We start from the raw sequence: 20652 nt of genomic DNA, 5'->3' as shown, positions 1-20652 counted from the left end.
GTCCCAGCTACTCGGGAGGCTGAGGCAGGAGGATCGCTTGAGCCCAGGAGTTTGAGGTTGCTATGAGCTAGGTTGACGCCACGGCACTCTAGCCCGGACAACAGAGTGAGACTCTGTCTCAAAAAAAAAAAAAAATTAATCTCTACCAAGGTCTTTTTTATTTTTGAGACAGGGTTTCATACTGTTCCCAGGGTAGAGTGTAGTGGCATGATCATAGCTCACTGCAGCCTCGAACTCCTGGCTCAAGTGATCCTCCTGCCTCAGTCTCCCCAGTAGCTGGGACAACAGACAGGTGCACACCACCACACCTGGCTAATTTTTTTTTTTTGGAGACAGAGTCTCACTCTGTTGTCCGGGCTAGAGTGCCGTGGCGTCAGCCTAGCTCACAGCAACCTCAAACTCCTGGGCTCAAGCGATCCTCCTGCCTCAGCTTCCCGAGTAGCTGGGACTACAGGCATGCGCCGCCATGCCCAGATAATTTTTCTATATATCTTTAGTTGTCCAGCTAATTTCTTTCTATTTTTCAGTAGAGACGGGGTCTCTGCTCTTGCTCAGGCTGGTCTCGAACTACTGACCTCAAGCAATCCTCCCACCTCGGCCTCCTAGAGTGCTAGGATTACAGGTGTGAGCTACCATGCCCAGCCCACCTGGCTAATTTTTAAATTTTTTGTAGAGATGAAGTCTTGCTATATTGCCCAGGCTAGTCTGGAACTACTGGCCTCAAGGGATCCTTCTGCCTCAACCTTCCAAAGTGCTGGGATTACAGGAGGGAGCTGCTGCACCCAGCCCGCCCCTAACAAGGTCTTAATATTATTTTATGAGCAGGACACAGAAAATCAAGATTCTTTCATATTCTCTTGTTTTCTTATACTCAGCAAAGGAGAAAATATTACTATCCCTAGCACTATCTCAATAGGGAATTCCCCTCAGGACTGCTTATTTTGGGGCACTAAAGAAAAATTACAAAGGCAAAAGATCTTAGTTTTCTTCATGTTTAAAAAATACATACAAATCATTGTTATAAGTTATAAATATAATGGGTGACTCGCACATATTAGGATGGCTATAATTTTTTAAAAACACACAGAGAATAACTTGGTGAGGATGTAGAGAAATTAGAACCTTTGTTCATTCCTGATGGGAATGTAAAATGGTACAAACCCTACAGAAGACAGTATGGTGATTCCTTGAAAAATTAAGCATAGAATTACAATATGATCCAAAAATTGCACTTCTAGGTAATACCCAAAAGAAGTGAAAGGAGAGACTCAAACAGATATGTGTATATCCATGTTCATAGCAGCACTACTCACAATAGCCAAAAAGTGTAAGCAACCCAAGTGTCCATCTATGGATGAATAGATAAACAAAATGTGTTATACACATGGAGTGGACTATTACTCAGCCTTAAAAACAAAGGCAATTCTGACACGTGCTATAAAATGGATGAACCCTGAGGACATTATCCTAAGTGAATAAATCAGTTACAAAAGGACAAATACTGTATGATTCTACTTATTTGAGAAAAGTACAGAATTCAAATTCATGGAGACAGAAGGAATGTCTGCAAGGAGGGGACATGAGGAATTAGCATTTAATAGGTACAGAGTTTCAGCTGGGAAAGATGAGAAAGATCTGGAGCTGAAGAGTAGCAATGGTTATATAACAATAGGAATGTACTTAATGCTACAAAATTACATGCTTAAGAATGGTTAAAATGACAAATTTTAAGTTTCATATATCCTATCATATATATATAAATAAATAAAAAGAATGACATTTTGCAGTGTGAGCTATCTCTATGGACCAATTAGATGCTTTAGAATTATAAGAATTTTTTTCAAATAACTAAGGGACCATGTAAGAAATTAAGTAAGATATTAGCCTAAATACTATACTAGCATGAATCAAGAACAATAAACCTTATCTTTTGAGGTAGCTGATGGCACTTTATCATCATCCTTTGATCTTCTTTCTTCGCTACCTTCTACCGTTCTGTTTTTCCATTTTTTTATTCCATTAGTTCTCCACTGTCTTCCTGCTACCGTACCCAAGGTCTAAGTTCTACCAGTGAGAAGAACTAAAGAGATTGCTTGACTCTATTCAAAACACTGTATCCATTCAACGATAGCCATTAGGAAGTTTATAATTTAAAAAATATGAATAAAATTATGTATAATATTTCAATCTACAAAAAACCCCATTTTCAGTAGCTAACTCACTGATCAGAAAATGACCCACTCTAATTTCATAGTAAGTAAAAGCAGTGTTTCTCAAACTTGCCAGACCATAAGAATCACCTGAGGTGTTTATTAAAATACTCCATTATTTCTTTTGGCAGATGACATGATTTTATATTTCAAAAACTCTAAAGCATCAACAAATTGTTCAAACTAACAAATGAATTCAGCAAAGTTGCAGGATACAAAATCAACAGGCAAAAATCAGTTGTATTTCTATATACTTACAATAAGGAATCTGAAAAAAAATTGAAAACAACTTTATTTGCAATAGCAACAAAAAATATGTAGAAATAAATTTAACTAAGGATGTATAAGGTTTATACAGTAAAATCTTTAGAAAATAGTGCTGAAAGTAATGAAAGAAGACCTAAATAAATGTCAAAACATTCCACATTCATGGATTCTAAGACTTACTGTTAAGATGACAATACTAACTAAAGTTATCTGCAAATTCAACGCAAACTCAAGACCCAAGAATGTCTTTTGCAGAAATAAAAAAATAGAAAATCCCATCCTGAAGTCCATATGGAATCTCAAGAAACCTCTAAATAGCCAAAATAATCTCGAAAAAGAACAAAGTTGGATGACTCACACTTTCTGATTTCAAAACTTACCACAAAGCTACAGTAATTAAAACAGTGCGCTACTGGTAAAAACACAGACATAATAGACCAACGGAATGGAACAGAGAGTCCAAAAATAAACTCTCACATATATGGTCAATAATTTTTCTTACAAAGGTGCCAAAACCATTAAATGAGGAAAAGATACTCTCTTCAATAAACGGTGCTGAGAAAACTGAATATCCACATGCAAAAGAATGAAGTTGGACCCTTACCTTAACACCACGCACAAAATTAAACTCAAAATGGATGAAAGGCCTAAACATAAGAGCTAAAACCATAAAACTCATAGGAGAAAACACAGGGGGAAGAATGTCACAACACTGGATTTGGCAATAATTTTTAGGATATGACACTGAAAGTACAGGCAATAAAAGAAAAAATAAACTATGTCCAGTTTTTATCAAAATTATTATAAAAGCTTTTTTGTATCAAATGATGCTAAAGAAAATAAAAAGACTACCCACAGAATGAGAGAAAATATTCACGAGTCTTACATATAGTATATATAGAACTTGGAAAAAACAACAACAAAAACACAACTCAAAAATGGTCAAGAGATTTGAATAGACATTTCTCCAAAGAAGATATACACAAATGGCCAATAAACACATGAAAAGATGTTCAACATCATTAATCATTAGGAAAATGCAAATCAAAACTACAGTGAGCAACAACTTTACACCCTTGAGGATAGCTATTAAAAGAAAGAAAGAAACACTCTCATGAGGATATGAAGAAACTGGAATCCTCATGCACTGCCAGTAGGACGTGAAATGGTACAGCCGCTATGAAAAACAGTGTGGTGGTTCCTCAAAAAGCTAAACATAGAATTACCTTATGATCCAGCAATTCCACTCACAAGTACACATCCAAAGAAATGAAAGCAGGGAGTTGAACAGATAATTGTAAGTCAACGTTCATTGCAGCATTATTCACAACAGCCAAAAGGTGGAAGCAAACCAAGACTCCATCAACAGATGAAAGGATAAGGGAAAAAAAAAAGTATATCCATACAATGGATTATTATTCATCCATAAAAGGGAACAAAGTTCTGGTACAAGCTACAACATGGTTGAATATTGAGGATATTATGGTAAATGACATAAGGCAGACACAAAAGGATAAATGTTATATGATTACACTTACATGAGGCAGCCAGAATAGGCAAGTTCACAGACACTTGAAAGAACATTAGACATTATCAGTTGCTGGAGGTCTAAGGGGAATGGGAATTATTGCTTAATGGTTACAGAGTTTTTGTCTAGGGTAATAAAAAAGGTTTGGAAATAGTGGTAATGGTTGTATAACACTGTGAATGTAATTAATGCCAATGAACTGTACACTTAAAAATGGTTTAAAGGGCAAATTTTATCTTCTATATTTTATATCCATTTTTAAAATTTAATAATATACCAAAAATCATTAAATTTAAATGGGTGAATTGTATGGTATGTGAACTATATCTCAATAAAGATGTTTTAAAAAAAATATCTCACATACTGAGTCAGAATCAAAAAGCAGACAGCAGGAATCAATACTTTTCTTAGAAGTGACACTGTGGGATAAAGGAAATGCCCCATTTTTAATTGACATAGAAGCAAACCACTCCCAGAAAGTACCAGTTTGCTCTCCACCAACATCATATGAGTACTTACTCCTCCCACATTCTTGCCAACACTATGTGTTATGAAATTTTTGTTTTTGTCAAAATGTAATACAGCTAATTTAAGGCAAAATAAAGGTAATTTAAACAAACCAAAATTAGGACCCTTAAAATTTGTAACTAATAGGCTGGGCACGGTGGCTCACATCTGTAATCCTAGCACTCTGGGAGGCCGAGGCGGGTAGATTGTTTGAGCTCAGGAGTTCGAGACCAGCCTGAGCAAGAGCGAGACCCCATCTCTACTAAAAATAGAAAGAATTTGGCTGGACAACTAAAAATATACATAGGAAAAAATTAGCTGGGCATGGTGGCACATACCTGGAGTCCCAGTTACTAGGGAGGCTGAGGCAGGAGGATCGCTTGAGCCCAGAAGTTTGAGGTTGCTGTGAGCTAGGCTGACGCCATGGCACTCTAGCTCGGGCAAAAGAGTGAGACTCTTTTATATTAGTTACAAAAAAATTATATTAGTTACTCTTTTATATTAGTTACAAAAAAATTTGTAACTAATATAACTTAAAGTTAAAGACAATAAGAGTTGCATTAAGAGCAGTTACCCTCTCATATTTTGTCTAAGAAATGAAATCAACTTTGAACTTTAGCTATTAATGAGCTCCTTCTTAAATTGTGGACTGAAATGTTTAAAAAATAAATGACATATCTAAATCACTCCAAATAACAAAGTCTATGACTAAACTACTAAATTTAGGAATATATCACATAATCCAAAAAAGTGAAAATATCACATATGGAACTGAACTTGAGTTTTCCTTTAAAAAACTACATAAACAGAGTAGGAGTTTTCTCACTTCTTTGCATCCTATGGAATTCGAGGCTGGATGCAGCCCGGTCGCCTGCCTCCCCAAAGTTTTAAAGGATACTTTCCGAAGCGCCTTTGGCACGGTCAGCCTGCAGTCATTGCTGGTCTCTGTACCTGGGGGAGCCACGAGCGGGAGAAAGCCCTGGGAGAGGGTTCCTGTGGCTGAGGCAGGTGAGAAAGCCAGCTTCAGGGGACTCGTTGTAAAAAGTAGTTGTTAGACAAGAGGTGGGCATTTTGCCCCAACATCGAGGACCTCGTGTGGCTTTAGCCTTGGTGGTGCCACTTGCCCTTGGGGTGTGTTCACGATTGAGTAGCTGCTTTCCTAAGGGCACCTATGGGACCTTAGTGAGTTGCCTGGGAGTGAAGGTTGAAGTGAAGTGCCATTTTGGTTAGGAAGGCAATCTCTACTGTAAGTAGTCCAGGCTCCCAGGGCATGCCTTCCCAAATCCTCCCAAGTATGAACCAGATTAGGGCCTCATGGCACCCAGGACCTCCCTTGTTCCAACTTCTAATGCTCTTCACATTTGTTATGAGGGCTGGCCTGGGGCCTTATGAACTCAGTGTTCTCCAAATTTAATTGAAAACAACTACTGAATTCTAAGGGGTCAGAGAAGGATCTTCCAGACATAGTAGTGCGGAGAGGGCCTGGGGATATGATTCTCCTACGGTTTTTGGTATATAGACGCAGAGGGAAGCATCTCTGCTGCCTGGTTGATGAAGCATCCCAAATAGTCCAGCAGTGAGGCCTGATGGGAGGTGACGGGAGCATTTGGACTCACTGATTCACATGCTTGAGGGCGGGAGCCCTTTTTGGGGGGATGGGGAGATACTTCCAGAGGTTCTGTTCACTTAGCTAAGGCTCAAGAAAGCAGCCTGTTATCTTTTATGTCCTTGTTTCCCCCATACGCTGTTTATTTAAATGTTCAATTTATTTATTTCATAGATATTAATAGAAATAAAATATTTGATTCATTTAAAAAAAAAACGCATAAACAGTTAACATAATCAGTCAGTTCTTACCATGACAGCAAATAATTTATATATTTTTCACAGGGCCTTATTTTTGACCTCTAAATATTGCTGAAAGAAAAATCCTACTAAAAGGTAAATTATGTGGCTTACATTTCTATGTGTTTACTAGAAATTAATGGCCTCAGATTTGCTGTAAGCAGTACTGACAAAAGACCAACTGCTTTTAAAAAATCAGGGTAGGGGGGAATGTTTTGGTTTTGTTTGATAAAGTCTTGTTTTAAAATAAATAAAACAAGGCCAGGTGCAGCGGCTCGCACCTGCAATCCTAGCACTTTGGGAGGCCAAGGCAGGAGGATTACTTGAGGCCAGCCTGGGCAACATAGTGAGACCCTGTCACACTGGGCATGGTGGTGTGTGCCTGTAGTCCCAGCTATTCTGGAGGCTGAGATGGGAAGATAGCTTAAGCCCAGGAGTTTGAGGTTGCAGTGAGCTATGATGACACCGGGAAACAGAGTGAGACCCTGTCTCCAAAATATAAAATTAAATTATATTAAAAAATGAAGTGAAATAAATAAATAGAACAAAACCCCGCAAGCTTTCTTAGACTACCAACACATCTCATAATAGTCCATCTTTCTCTCGTTAGCCAGTGATGTTTAATCTTTTTGGAATCACGAACCCTTTTGAAAAGCTGGTGAGAGCTATGTAAAAACGCATCCAAACGAAAGCAAAATTCTGCACATACTATCATATTCTGAGGGCAACCACACTCTTCCAAATCCTTCTAGAGATCCCAGGTTGTAAAGCTCTACCTTAGGCTATAATAAGGAAAAAAGAACATGCACAAGAACTTATCACATGCAAGATACTATATATGAAATTAATTCTCAAAATCATTTAAGATAGGTATTAACAGTCCCATTTAATAAATAAGAAAACCAAGGTCCAGTAAGAAACTTATTTGCCTATACACAGTTATTAAGCCAGGATATGAATTTGGCTCCGAGTCCACTGCCCACACTCTTTCTATTATTTTTGAAGGACTAATTCAGAGGATAGTTATATGTTCAACATCCTAACTAATCATCAGAGAAATGCCAATTAAAATCAACATGAGATATCATCTTACTGCAGTCAGAATGGTTATTATAAAAAAGACAAAAAATAACAGACGTTGGCAAAGATGTGGATAAAAGGGAACTCTCATACACCATTGGTAAGAACGTAAATTAGTACAACCTCTAAGGAAAACAGTATGGAGATTTTTCAAACAACTAAAAGTGAAACTGCCATTTGATCCAGCAGTCCCACTGGGACCCAAAGGAAAAGAAATCAATATATCAAAAGACACCTGTACTCATGTGTATCACAGCACTATTCACAATAGTAAAGATAAGGAATCAACCTAAGTGTCCATCAACAGATGAATGGATAAAGGAAATGTGGTATATATACACAAAGCAATAATATTTAGCCATAAAATAGAATGAAATCATGTCTTTTGCAGCAACATGGATGGAATTAGAGGTCATTATCTTAAATGAAACAAGCCAGGCACAGAAAATTAAATATCACATGTTCTCACTCATAAATGGGTACTAAAAAATGTTACACAAGGACATAGAGATGGGAATGATAGACAATTGAGACTCGGAAGGCTGAGAGGGTGGGAGGGGAGTGGATGATGAAAAATTACTTAATGGGTACAATGTACATTATTTGGATGACTTAACCACTATGTAATCTATGTGTGTAACAAAACTGCACATGAACCCTATAAATTTGTATAAATTTTTAAAAAATCCAATGTTCAAGTAATTGTTAGAAAAATAAACATCTACCCATCCACTAGCAGTTTTATAATTATACAGATACCTTCCTTTAGAAACCATAGGCTGCACTCTAGTACAAACAAGATATGTGGTACGTAAACTATATATTGAGTGTAAAGTACTGAAGGTGACATCTTTTGAGTACAAGACCTCATCAATGACTATTTAAAATAACGCTGTAGAAAGATTACTAAAGACAATCATCCTAGAGCCCTTTACAAGTTAGTTGTGTAAAATGAACTCTAACAATATTTTATGTAAAAAGGTCTAGATAAATATCTTTCTCAATCTTATGAAAATTACTGAGATCAACTAGAACAGATATTATCTTCATTTCAGAAATAAGGAAAGTAAGGCTCGGGATAGGTTAACCAATTTACCAGTTAATTTTTTCAATAACCTCTACAGTACCCATTTTTCCTGCTTTATAACCTACTAATTAACTCACAGTTGATTTTACCAAGACATCATCCCAAGCTATCTTATATTTCTATGATCTTGGACATAACAGCAACTGTTGAAAATTTCCAGATGCCACAGCAATGTGGAGAAGAACAAAGAGCTGAAAACATTACGGTGTTTGGTAACACGTAAAAAGCACATGAATTTGACGATAAACAACAGTAAAAAACCAAGTCATGTCATACAGCCAGGAATATTCCAAAATTTTAGCTAAAATGATAAGTCTTTCTGCCTAGCTCCATTACCTTACTTTTGCATGCTACTATTTAAAACTGTATGTGGGCACACATGTACCTACAGTCTGAAATTATCATATAGAGTGACTAGAACTTGTGGTTGACACAAGATTCAACACAAATTTAGTATCTTTACAAGACAGGGTAAACAGAGTTAAGAAAAATTAATCATTAAATTTGGATAGCTGGCAGGAATTGGAGGGTGGGACATTTTTCATATATTAACCTGCTGTATGAGAAACAACATGAATTAATAGTTTATAGAACAATTTATTTAATAAAAACTTTCAACATATGTTAGTAAATCTGGTCCTTTCAACCATCCTGGAAGGTAGGTGGTTTTAACATGTTTGAGCCTCAGTTGCTTCTCTGTTAATTTGTCCATAGTCTCACTGGTAGTAAATAGGAAGGCAAGATTAAAATCTAGATTTTTCTAAGTATAAATCCAATGTCTACTATGTCACATTAAGAGCAACAATCTGGGTATACCCCATTTAAAACATTTGTCATAAATTTACAAATACAAACATGGTTATGCTATTCCTTACATCTTTGACAAGCCTCAAAGCCTATTTTAGGCTGACAAAACAGACTATCTGGAAATAATATAGAAAGATTAAAATCAAACCACCTGGAATATGTGTGTAGGTTAGATAAAAATTAATAGGGAAATCCAAATATTGTCAATACCACATATTGTTGGGAACTCTACTTACCCGTTTTGAAGGACAATGTTCGTTCTTTTCTTCTGTCATTTTCCCACTTTTAAGTGCTTTTCTTGGGTGTTTGATAGTTGTTTTTATGGCAGGTCGACATACATAGTTCTCCAAGTTCTTTGGAGGTTTTTTAGTTCTCTTAGCCTGAAGGCCAATTTTCAATTTTAAGTTTCCCTCAGAAAAGTTTGTTTCTTTCACTGAGAACTGTTGCTGTTCATCAGTCAAACCATCATCCTTCCCTGCTTCGATGTTTCTCTCCCAATTCCGTTTGCGAAGGTCCTCTTCCTCCTTTGTGTTTTTCTCTACCTCTACTTCTCTCTTACTGACCAGTGTGCCAGTACTGATGGCAGAAGGACTCTTTCTTGAAAAACCTTCGGAATCAGAACCCAATCCTAACATAGCAGTATTTCTAGGGTCCATCACAAGCGTATGTTATTGCCAAGGAATCTTATGAAAATTTTACAGAACTGTGTTCCATAAAAAACAGGGATCTCCAAAACTTGCAACCAGCATCTTTCTCTGCAGGACAGACCATAACAAAAATTTATCAGAAAAGAGGCAACTATTGTTTAACCTGAGAAACGGGTACAGGACAAGGAGGTCAATAACCACACAAAAATCACAGTTAAAACACAACAAATCAAGATATAGTTCAGAATAGATTTAAATTCATTTAGTTATAAATACATGTAAAATTTCAGAGTAAGTTTATCATACTCAAGATGTTATGAACAAGCTGTAGTGGTATGGTGCAAATAAAAATTTAAGAACCACTGTTATAACTCAACCAAGAATCTTCTGCAACTGATGGTTAAGCAAACGCAGCCTCAGATAATAACAACTTCAAAGGGGGAAAGGGAAAAGAAAATAAAAAATAACTTCTTATATTTTGGCACTCCTCAATGTTAAAGGAATATATTTCCTATATTTTAGTTGAATAAAACCAGTTTTACTGAAGGTAAAAAATCATCTTTTAGGCTGGTTTCAGTGTTCCGACCTTTCATAAGAGATTACCAGGCTTTTTAGGTTAGGACTCTTACATGGAAATTATCTCTGTTGCTAAGCATACAACTCTGAATTCATTCAATCAATCACTGAAAAATATTTCTGAACACTTATCATGTTCCAGGCATTGTGCTACATCCTGAAAATATAGTATTCAACAAAAGAGACCCAGTTCCTTAACTTATGAGGTTTATACTCTGGTGAGAAGGGTAAACATTAAACAAATTATTATACAAATGATTAATAACTATTATAAAAACTCTGAAAATTAGAAATTTTTACAAATTTTCCTAACAGCAAATAGTCAGTTGTCATGTGTCAATTCCTCAAATACATGAAATATTTTAAAACTAGCATGCCGATTTATTATTTTGCAATACATGGTACACCTAATCTGAGAATCTACATAAGTCACCCCCTTCTCATATATAAAGATCCTCAGGAAACCATATTACCATATAATTATATGGCTGACTAATGAATATAAAATCAAGGCCGGGCGCGGTGGCTCACGCCTGTAATCCTAGCACTCTGGGAGGCCGAGGCGGGTGGATTGCTCAAGGTCAGGAGTTCGAGACCAGCCTGACCAACAGCGAGACCTAGTCTCTACTAAAAATAGAAAGAAATTATCTGGACGGCTAAAAATATATATACAGAAAAAATTAGTCGGGCATGGTGGCACATGCCTGTAGTCCCAGCTGCTCAGGAGGCTGAGGCAGGAGGATCGCTTGAGCCCAGGAGTTTGACGTTGCTGTGAGCTAGGCTGACTCCAAGGCACTCACTCTAGCCAGGGCAACAGAGTGAGACTCTGTCTCAAGGAAAAAAAAAAAAAAAAAAATCAAAACAATTCTCTATTCTTGGGAATTGATAGACTAGTCTCCATTTTAAGCATATGTCTGACTCAAGATTCAAGACTAATATCTGAAAAAGGGAGAACATCTTATCCCTTAGAAAGTTTCATTTATGAAGTAGAATATTTTACAGTTTAAGCTGTGCCTTAAGGCTTTTCTTTCCAACAAGACTGTAAGATTCTAAGGAAAAATGCCGTATGATATAATTGTTTTACAATGACTATAAGACGTGTAAGTAAAATACCTAGCCCAATGACTGGCATATAGGGCTCAATAAAAGGTGCCAATAATTTAGTAATAGTAGCAGCAGCAGCAGCAGCGAGATTTTAAGTAGTTACTCAACAAATGCTGGCCAGCTGAGTAAACTCTCTATCACTCTATTTAATCAAACGACTTAAACAGTAATGTTCCGATCACTTCACTCTGACAATTTTTGCTGTCTACCACTTCACATAACATTTCACAATGGCATTCAAGGCTTTTAATAATCTAGCTCTACTCTAACTATTCAAACTTGTTCATCCTTACTTCCCAACACACACCCCCCTAAGATTTAGTCAATTCAGTTTTCTATATTGTCCCCAACGAATCATATTCATTTCTGCTTCTGTGTGATGTGCTTTCTCTCCCTCTAAAAGTATGAAGTCCTATCTTCTCCGTGATGGGTTCACAACCCTGACATTCAAAAAACTCTGAAAACCAAGTTATTTCACAAACTAGTGACAAAACTTGACTTGGACCAATTTTAGTCTTTTTTTTTTTTTAAAGAGATGGGGTCTTGCTCTGCCACCCAGACTGGAGTGCAGTAGTGTGATCATAGCTCACTGCAACCTTGAATATGTGGGTTCAAGTGATCCTCCTGCCTCAGCCTACCAAGCAGCTGGGACTACAGGCATGCACTACCACATGCAGCTAATTTTTTAAAAAAATTTTTATAGAGACGGGGTCTTGCTATGTTGCCCAGGCTGGCCTCAAACTCCTGGCCTCAGGCAATCCTCCTACCTCAGCCTCCCAAAGTACCCATTTTAGTCTTAATTACCATAATTTCTGTGACTATTCACAAATTACAATACAGAAATGTTAATGTGCTTGATTAAGGAATGCTACTCCAAACATCACAGTGGCAGTTCACACAATATACATTCTTTCCCTACTCTATCTATATTATACTACTTTTCTAAAAGCAAAAAAACAAAAACAGAAAACAAAAAAATTTGGGGGTAATAAATTGTGAACGTATGTTCTCAGACCTACATTTAAGATTACATTAACTTGATCCACCCTGAATATTTATTATCCATATAGGATTACAATTGGGGCAATTAACTTTTTTTTTTGCTCCATATTTGTCAGCTACATCCCCAAACAGACTACAGTTGTCCTTTGGTATCAGTGCGGGATTGGTTCCCGGACCCCATCATCACACTCACAGATCCCCAAATCCAAGGATGCTCAAGTCCCTTATATAAAATGGAGTAGTATTTGCATACAAGCTACGCACATCCTCCCATATACTTTAAACCATCTCTAGATTTCTTATAATAACTAACATAATGGAAATGCTATGTAAAGAGTTGTTATAAAGTATTTTTAAAATTGTTTATTTTCGCATTTTTTTATTTTTTCAAATATTTCTGATTTGCAGTTGTTTGACTCCTTGGATTCAGAACTGTGAATAGGGAAGGCCAACTGCATAATTAAAATGTAAGCTTCATGAGGGTAGGGACCTCTTCTGGTTTGCTTACCACTGTATCCCCAGCACCCAAAACAATGAATAGCACATATTTTAGTACTCAATAAATAGCTGAATGAATGAATGAATTTTAAGGTCCCTATAGCTTCTAACACAATGTTTAGCCTGTAGCAAATGCTTCTCCTATTCTATTTTACATTAACTTTATCTTTTTTGTTCTTGTTGTTTGAATTTTTAAATCCACCTCAGATGCATACATTAACTTTATCTTGTGTTACAAGAAATCTATGCACAAATGTTTTCTTAACATATGATTATTATTTCACATGGGTGGTTTTCTGTTAACTTAGTAAAATATCCTGATTTCACCAGTAACATACTTCCAAACCATATCTTACAACTCTTCTGTCCCTGTAACATAAAAGCTGGTCTAAGAAAAACAGCCATGCCCAATCTCACTTTATATTCTTGACCACTAACTTCAAGTGGATCCTATGTGCTGCCAACACATTTCCTTAATCCATTCATTCTACCACTCTCCTAAAACACTATTTTATCCCATCTCCACTCTCTTCTTTCTCACTGACTTTGCTCCCTATTTGACAATGGCAGTAGAAACAACCAGAAGAAAACTGCCATGAATGTCCACCATATATCTACCCACCTACCTGCATCTGTTCCTAAAGATTCTGCCTGCCTTCCTATCATAATATATAAACTATCATTACTTCCAACCCCTGTACTTGAGGACTAAATCCTATTCTTGCTGCCTTCTCAAGAACACTGCTCAGGCAACGATGGCCTTTCTCCCTCACATCATCCATTTCTCAACCTTCCTCTGAAAAAAGCCAATCAGCATGAAAACATAAAAACATACTACAGTATCTCTCATCTAAGAAAATTCCTCTTGACCCCACATCCTCTACCAGCCTCCCATTTTCTGTTCCTCCTTACAACAAAACTTCCTGAAAGAGTTGTCTATACTGCCTGTCTTCAAATCCTTACCTTTTCTTTTGCTCTTGAACATGCTAATCATGCTTTCAGTGCCACCTCTCCACAGAAATTGCTGGTCAAGGTTACCAATGACCTCCACATTGCTAAGCCCAATGATCAATTCACAGTCCCCTCATCTTATTTGACCTATCAACAGAAGTTGACAGAGCTAAACAGCTCCTTCACTTCTTCACTTCCAGGACCCTATCCTGATTCTTCTCCCTCACTCTGTCAAGTCAACCTCAGTCTCCTTTGCTGGTTCTTCCTTTTCTCTATGACCTCTAACACATTAACTGTCATGTGAATTGTATTAGTTTTGTACTAGTTTTAAGCCTGAGGCCTCGCGAAGTGTATGTAACTCACATGTCTCTTTAGCTTGAGCCACATGAATTATTTTTCAAGTTGCATGTAACTCACACACAGAAAACAATTAAAAATAACAAACTTTTCATTAAATTAGAAAGGACTGTTTTGTTTTCTAAGTTTTTATTCTGTTTTTGTAATACAACACCGTGGTCTCAGGGAAAAAAATTTTTCCTAATGTGGCAGTCAATCTGCTAAATATTGAAGTCACCCAGGGCACTTGGACCTCTTCCCTTTTCTATCTACACTCACTTCCTAAATGACCACATCCAATCTTTTGGTTTTAAATTTCATCTAACATTGATGATTCACAAATTTCTATCTCCAGATACAGACTAGCTGAGACCTCTTTCTGGAACTTCAGACTCATATCTAAATGATACACTGACTGGATGTGTAATAAATAGGCACTTCAAGCTTAACATGTCTAAAATCAATTCATCTTTGCCCACTGCCTCAAATCTATTCTTCCCACAGGCTTCATCATCTCAATTAATGATAATTCCAACTAGAAATCTTTAGGACAAAAATTTCTAATCATTCCTTTTTCTCTCATACCTCATATGTCCATTTGGTCAGCAAAGTCTGTCAGCTTTACCTTCAAAATATATGCAGAATCTAACTATTTCTCAACTACTTTTACAGCTATCGGATCCAAGTGATGACAACATATGACCTGGATTATTGTAATAGCCTTCTGACTGGTTCCTTGCTTCAGCCCTCATACCTATTTAATTTCACCTACAGTCCCCTCTACCTCTCTTCCATCTCCTACTAGTCTGCCTACTCAGTTCCAAGAAGGGAGGATACAGGTCTCCCTTCTCTTTCCCAAACAAAAATACTCTTACCTCAGGGCCTTTGCACTTAACTATTCTGCCCGATAGAACATCCTTTCCCTAGATAATTGCATAGCTTGCTCTTTCACGTACTTCATACTTTTGCCTAAATGTAACCTTATAGAAGAGGCATTCTAACAACCCTAACTAGAAAAACATCCACCCCATGACCCTCTTCTTACACTCACTATCCTGTTTATTTTACTCCAGTGTTCTTCTCACCACCTGGTGTACAATATATTTGTTGTCTATATCTTTCTATTAGAATCTAAACTCTAACAAGAAATGGATTTTTATACATTTAGTTCACTACTGTATGCCAGCATTTAGAAAAGTAGCTAGCACACAGTAAGTGTTCAATAAATATTTTTTAATTAATTCTATCCCTTATGTGGGTTATTTTTAATTGGCTTCAATGTGTCCTTTTTCTAGTTTTTTCTTTCTTTCTTCCATCCTAATTTCTAATGACCATCCTGGGTTTCCTGTTACTAATGGGGAATTATTGATGGACCTACCATATACCTTTTTGGTTAGCTGCTAAAACAAATAATTTCTGGAATAAAACAACATTTTACAATTTGCCATGAAAGCCCAATTGCATTTATATTCATTACACACACATTTAAAATTTTCCCAACTTTTGCTTAATGTAATGAAACAATTCCAGAAGTCTTAACATCTATAAATGCAAAATAGAATTTCAGCATTTTTTCCAAAAAACTTGTCTTTTTTTTATTTGCACTCATTCACTTTTAAAACATCACAGAGAAGAGTTTGTGAGAGGCATGATTCTCTTCATTTTAAAAATGAAAAAAACTGAATCCAAGTGACATATATTGTAATATCAATAGCAGGGTATCAATAAACTGAAAAGAGATTAATTTGAAAACACTGATCACTCCCCTAGAAAGTATATAAGAATAGAGAAATGTTACATTTCCCTAACTTGATCAAGGAGAAAAAGGAACAGTATGCCTAAGGGCATATTTTGTGAATCCACTTAGGCAGTGAAACTGGAAAATCATGATTGGTAAACCCCACATACCAAATTTAAGTGTTTCTAGTAAAAATAAAACCCAAATTCTGAAGATACTTCACAACAAAGAATGCTTTTTATCTGCTGAATGTAAACTGCTTGAAAAGCAATCCTACAGCAGCTGCCAGAATGCTGTTTTTTGAACTTTGAAAGCAATGTTCTTTGTAAATAACATTGTTTCAGCTTTTGGAAAGATACCTACACAACCTAGATCTTCCACCCAGGGGCAAGGATGCTTTGTTGTTCACAACTTATTCTACTTTCTACAACAATATATTCAATTTAAAATACAATTCTAAGGAAAAACACAGAAACAAGACAGCTAGAATCTCTTTGCTCAAAAGGGCAAATTCAACATTCATCTTATATGCAACTATGGGATTTATAATATGTTTTCAAATCTCTGGAACAATCCAGAACAGTCTAGTCCAAAGTCAAAGGAAACTAACACTTTATCTACAGCATGAAGCTCTTTTGCATAAATCACTATAGCTGTGAACACGCTCTTTAGAAAATTACTAAGTATGTCAATAGGACATATATATTATACCAACACAAAGTATAACCTAACACTATGTTGGACACTACCTATAAATTTACAAAATAAATCACAACTCATAGTGATTTATGGAATGCTACTTGCCGTATATTCTGCAATATGCCACTAAATACCTGGGAAAGCAATATAAATATGAAACTTTTGAACAGGAATTGCTCAAACATGTTTTTCACCACCATGCCCTATTCCCTCTATAAAGTAAAAAACCTCTACCCACCCTCACACCAGCCAACTAATAATCCCACATCCAAATAACAAACAATGGATCTGATAAACATTAACTAATACATTGTTGCTAATCCAGTGCTCAGGTGTGAGATACAGAACCACTCTGAAAGAAAATTCAACTATGTCTGAAGATCATTTTATGTGTAGATACCCAGTCTATCATCAAGGGTAGGAAGAGAACAAGTATGCTTTCACAAAGTACTATTTAGCACGGCAATTAAAAAAAAATATATAAGTACTACAAATGAGTCTTCACAGTGATATCAATAAGTTAAAAGTAATAAAAATACCTAATATTTACTGACTTTTTAATATTTACAAAGCTCCATGCTTAATGTTTTACATATATTATCTCATTTAAGCCTCACAATCACCATGGGGTAGTTACTCTTATTATTTCCTTTTTAGACATGGAAAAAACAGGCTGAAGCCAGTAAAAGGCACAGCCAGATCCATCTAGCTCCTCTTAACTACTATGTTATACTGCCTCCCAAAGATCATTTTTAGTCCTGATCTTACTATTCCTCTCTGCTACATTTGGCATATTTGCTACATTTGAAACTCTCCCTTGGCTACTATGACGACACTTTGGCTCTCCTACTACCTCTCTTAACCATTCCATCATTCCTGTATGGAGTCATCACTCTTTTTTTTTTTTTTTTTTGAGACAGAGTCTCACTCTCTTGCCTGGGCTAGAGTGCCGTGGCGTCAGCCTAGCTCACAGCAACCTCAAACAGCGATCCTCCTGCCTCAGCCTCCCGAGTAGCTGGGACTACAGGCATGCGCCACCATGCCCAGCTAATTTTTTCTATTTTTAGTTGTTTGGCTAATTTCTTTCTATTTATAGTAGAGACGGGGTCTCGCTCTTGCTCAGCCTGGTCTGGAACTCCTGACCTTGAGCGATCCACCCACCTCGGTCTGCCAGAGTGCTAGGATTACAGGCGTGAGCCACCGCGCCCGGCCGGATTCATCATTCTTAATCTACTCTTCATTCATCCAACAGATATTTTCTGAGAGTCTCAAAATACATTTTGAGAATTGTGACACACACTCTACATACAGTCACAAGTAATATAAATATGGTCCTTGGTCTCATCAACTTTAAATTTTAGAAGGAGAGGCAGATAAATAACTCATCACACAGATGTGTATTTATAGGCCAGGCACGGTGGCTCACACCTGTAATCCCAGAACTTTGGGGGCCAAGGTAGGAGGATAGTTTGAGGCCAGGAGTTCGAGAGCAGCCTGGGCAACATAGTGTGACCCACCTCTACAAAAAATAAAAAAATTAGCCAGGTGTAGTGGCCTGCGCCTATAGTTCCAGTTACTAGGGAGGCTAAGGTAGGAGGATCCCTTGAGCCCAGGTGTTTGAGGTTGCAGTGAGCTATAATGAGGCCACTAGCCTGGGCAACAAGCGAGACTGTCTCAAAAAGAACTACAGACACAAAAAAACTGTTCATCAAAAGATATCACCAAGAGAGTAAAAAAGCAAGCCACATACTAGATGATGAATGACATTTGCAACACATATATCTGAAAAAGGAACTGCAGTCAGAATACACATTAAGAGTAGGCACTTCACAAAGTGTCCAAATGTACAATAAACATAAAAAGATGCAAAATATCACTAGCCATCAGGGAAATGCAAATTAACAACACAATGAAATACCATTACCAAACAGAATGGCTAAAATTAAAAAGAATGACAACACCAAATTATGGTGAGTATGTGGAGTAACTGGAATACCTATACTTTTCTGGTAGTTATAAAATTATACACTTAATTTGGAAAACTATTTGGCAGTATCTACTAAAGATAAAAATATGCTTACTCTGTGGCACAGCAATTCTACGCATAGGTATATGCCAAGAGAAACGAGTACATATTATTCACCAAAAGAGGGGAGATAGCTAGGTAAGGCTTCATAGCATCACTCTGAATTTTGTCTCTTAAGATGGGTGTTCCCTAAGCAGACAGGTAATGGGAGCAACATAAAAGTTGTAGAGATATAATGAACCCTGTGTTTGGGAACGATGACAGCTCCAAACAGCTTAGAGCACAAGGTTTAGTGGTTCAGACTGAGATACAAAGCTCAGTAAAGAGTAGGTAGGATCTTGTAGAGCTTCATAAGGAGTCTATTCTGTCAAGGGACATAGGTGTGGATTTAGAAAAAGCATTCAGAGAGGTATATGGGGTATATCTAGGGAGCCTAGGTAACTGTAGGCAGAAAGCCAGTCAAGGTAGGGCACAGTTGAATGATTATCACTGTGCTGTCATTTTACCAATTCTGGAGAATACTTTTTTTATACCTTGAATTACACTACCTGCCATTCTATGAGAGATGGAATTGGTATGTTGCTTACTAACTGATGATTCTTCAGAAATTATTGCATTACCATAATGGTGAAGCGGAAAAGATGGTGGACAGATAACGGTCAGCAAACCACCATTTAACCACCACCCTTCCCTGCATGAGTTTATTTCCATTTTTAAGAGCAGTCTCTGTTGAAGAACAGATAAACAATGCAACTGTCATTCCATAACATTCATAATAAGACATTTACAAAACAAGGAATACTGGCCTACAATCAAAATTGCCGGTGACCCCCTTAAGTTAAAATTTTATGTGCATATATGTACTTGCTGGGAAAGGGTACATCATATTCTTAACTTGGTCCATGACTATTCACCACCACTGCCACTGAAATAAGAGTTAAGATCCTCTGTTTTTAAGGCCAGTTTCTAAGACAAGGTAACAGCATGGATGCCCATGAAACAAAGAAGTGGACAACTTCTAAGTCTTAGTGAATAGTTTCCAGATTTTTGTGGAGCAGATTCATCTAGAAATATTTTTGCATATTACTCAGTTCTGTTGAAGAAGACTGCCTTTAAACTATCTAGAAATTTTTTGTAGGATTATTTCAGGACACCTGGAAAAGGGTAGAAAGGTTTCTCTTCCATTTATCTGGAAGAGAACTGGGTTTCTAATGCACAAAATTGGTATTACAGTTCTATGACTTGGGAAAAAGAAATCATACATGACATGGGATCTAATTCCCTGGTGATATCTATAAACTAGCAACAAGAGGTCAGATAAACACTGGAGAATATGTTGTTGCTAGAAATGTTTCTCTTCAATGCTAGAAAATTAATTTCTTTTCCTGGACTGACCAGGTTCAAAACTGCTGGTCTTTCAGGCATAGTGCCAATTCAACAGATGGGCCCTACATTTCCCTAATGGTGGAGGTAGATTGACAAGTGTGAGGTTGTATACTCAAACAAGAGAGTACTTGTTTCAAGCATAAAATAAGAGGATCTCTGATGGGTTTTAAATCATCAACAAATAACCTATACACTGTGACTGTATTTACTGTCTGTTATTTCTATGCCTCTCAATTTCTGACACCTTAAATATTTAAATAGATCCTTACCCACACCAAGAGAATGATCTGAAATATACAGTAAATCAACCTAAACTATATTAAGACCCCAAATATCTACAAGTATTAGATTATATACA

General features: G+C 36.8%; 1 protein-coding gene across 1 annotated transcript in view; it reads right to left on the bottom strand.

Annotated features, from left to right (window-relative positions):
• The window catches only part of ASH1L (ash1 (absent, small, or homeotic)-like (Drosophila)), a 215715-nt gene that overhangs the window by 182915 nt on the left and 12148 nt on the right, over positions 1–20652 (bottom strand). The window contains exon 2 of the mRNA XM_012658674.1: positions 9568–10086. Within this exon, the coding sequence (XP_012514128.1) occupies positions 9568–9987 (420 nt within the window). The 5' untranslated portion in view covers positions 9988–10086. The remainder of the gene's footprint in view (positions 1–9567; positions 10087–20652) is intronic.

The sequence above is a fragment of the Propithecus coquereli genome, unplaced genomic scaffold (assembly GCF_000956105.1).
Source record: "Propithecus coquereli isolate 6110/MARCELLA unplaced genomic scaffold, Pcoq_1.0 Scaffold59, whole genome shotgun sequence".
Classification (NCBI taxonomy): domain Eukaryota; kingdom Metazoa; phylum Chordata; class Mammalia; order Primates; family Indriidae; genus Propithecus; species Propithecus coquereli.
This window is presented reverse-complemented; position numbering and strand designations above follow the sequence as displayed.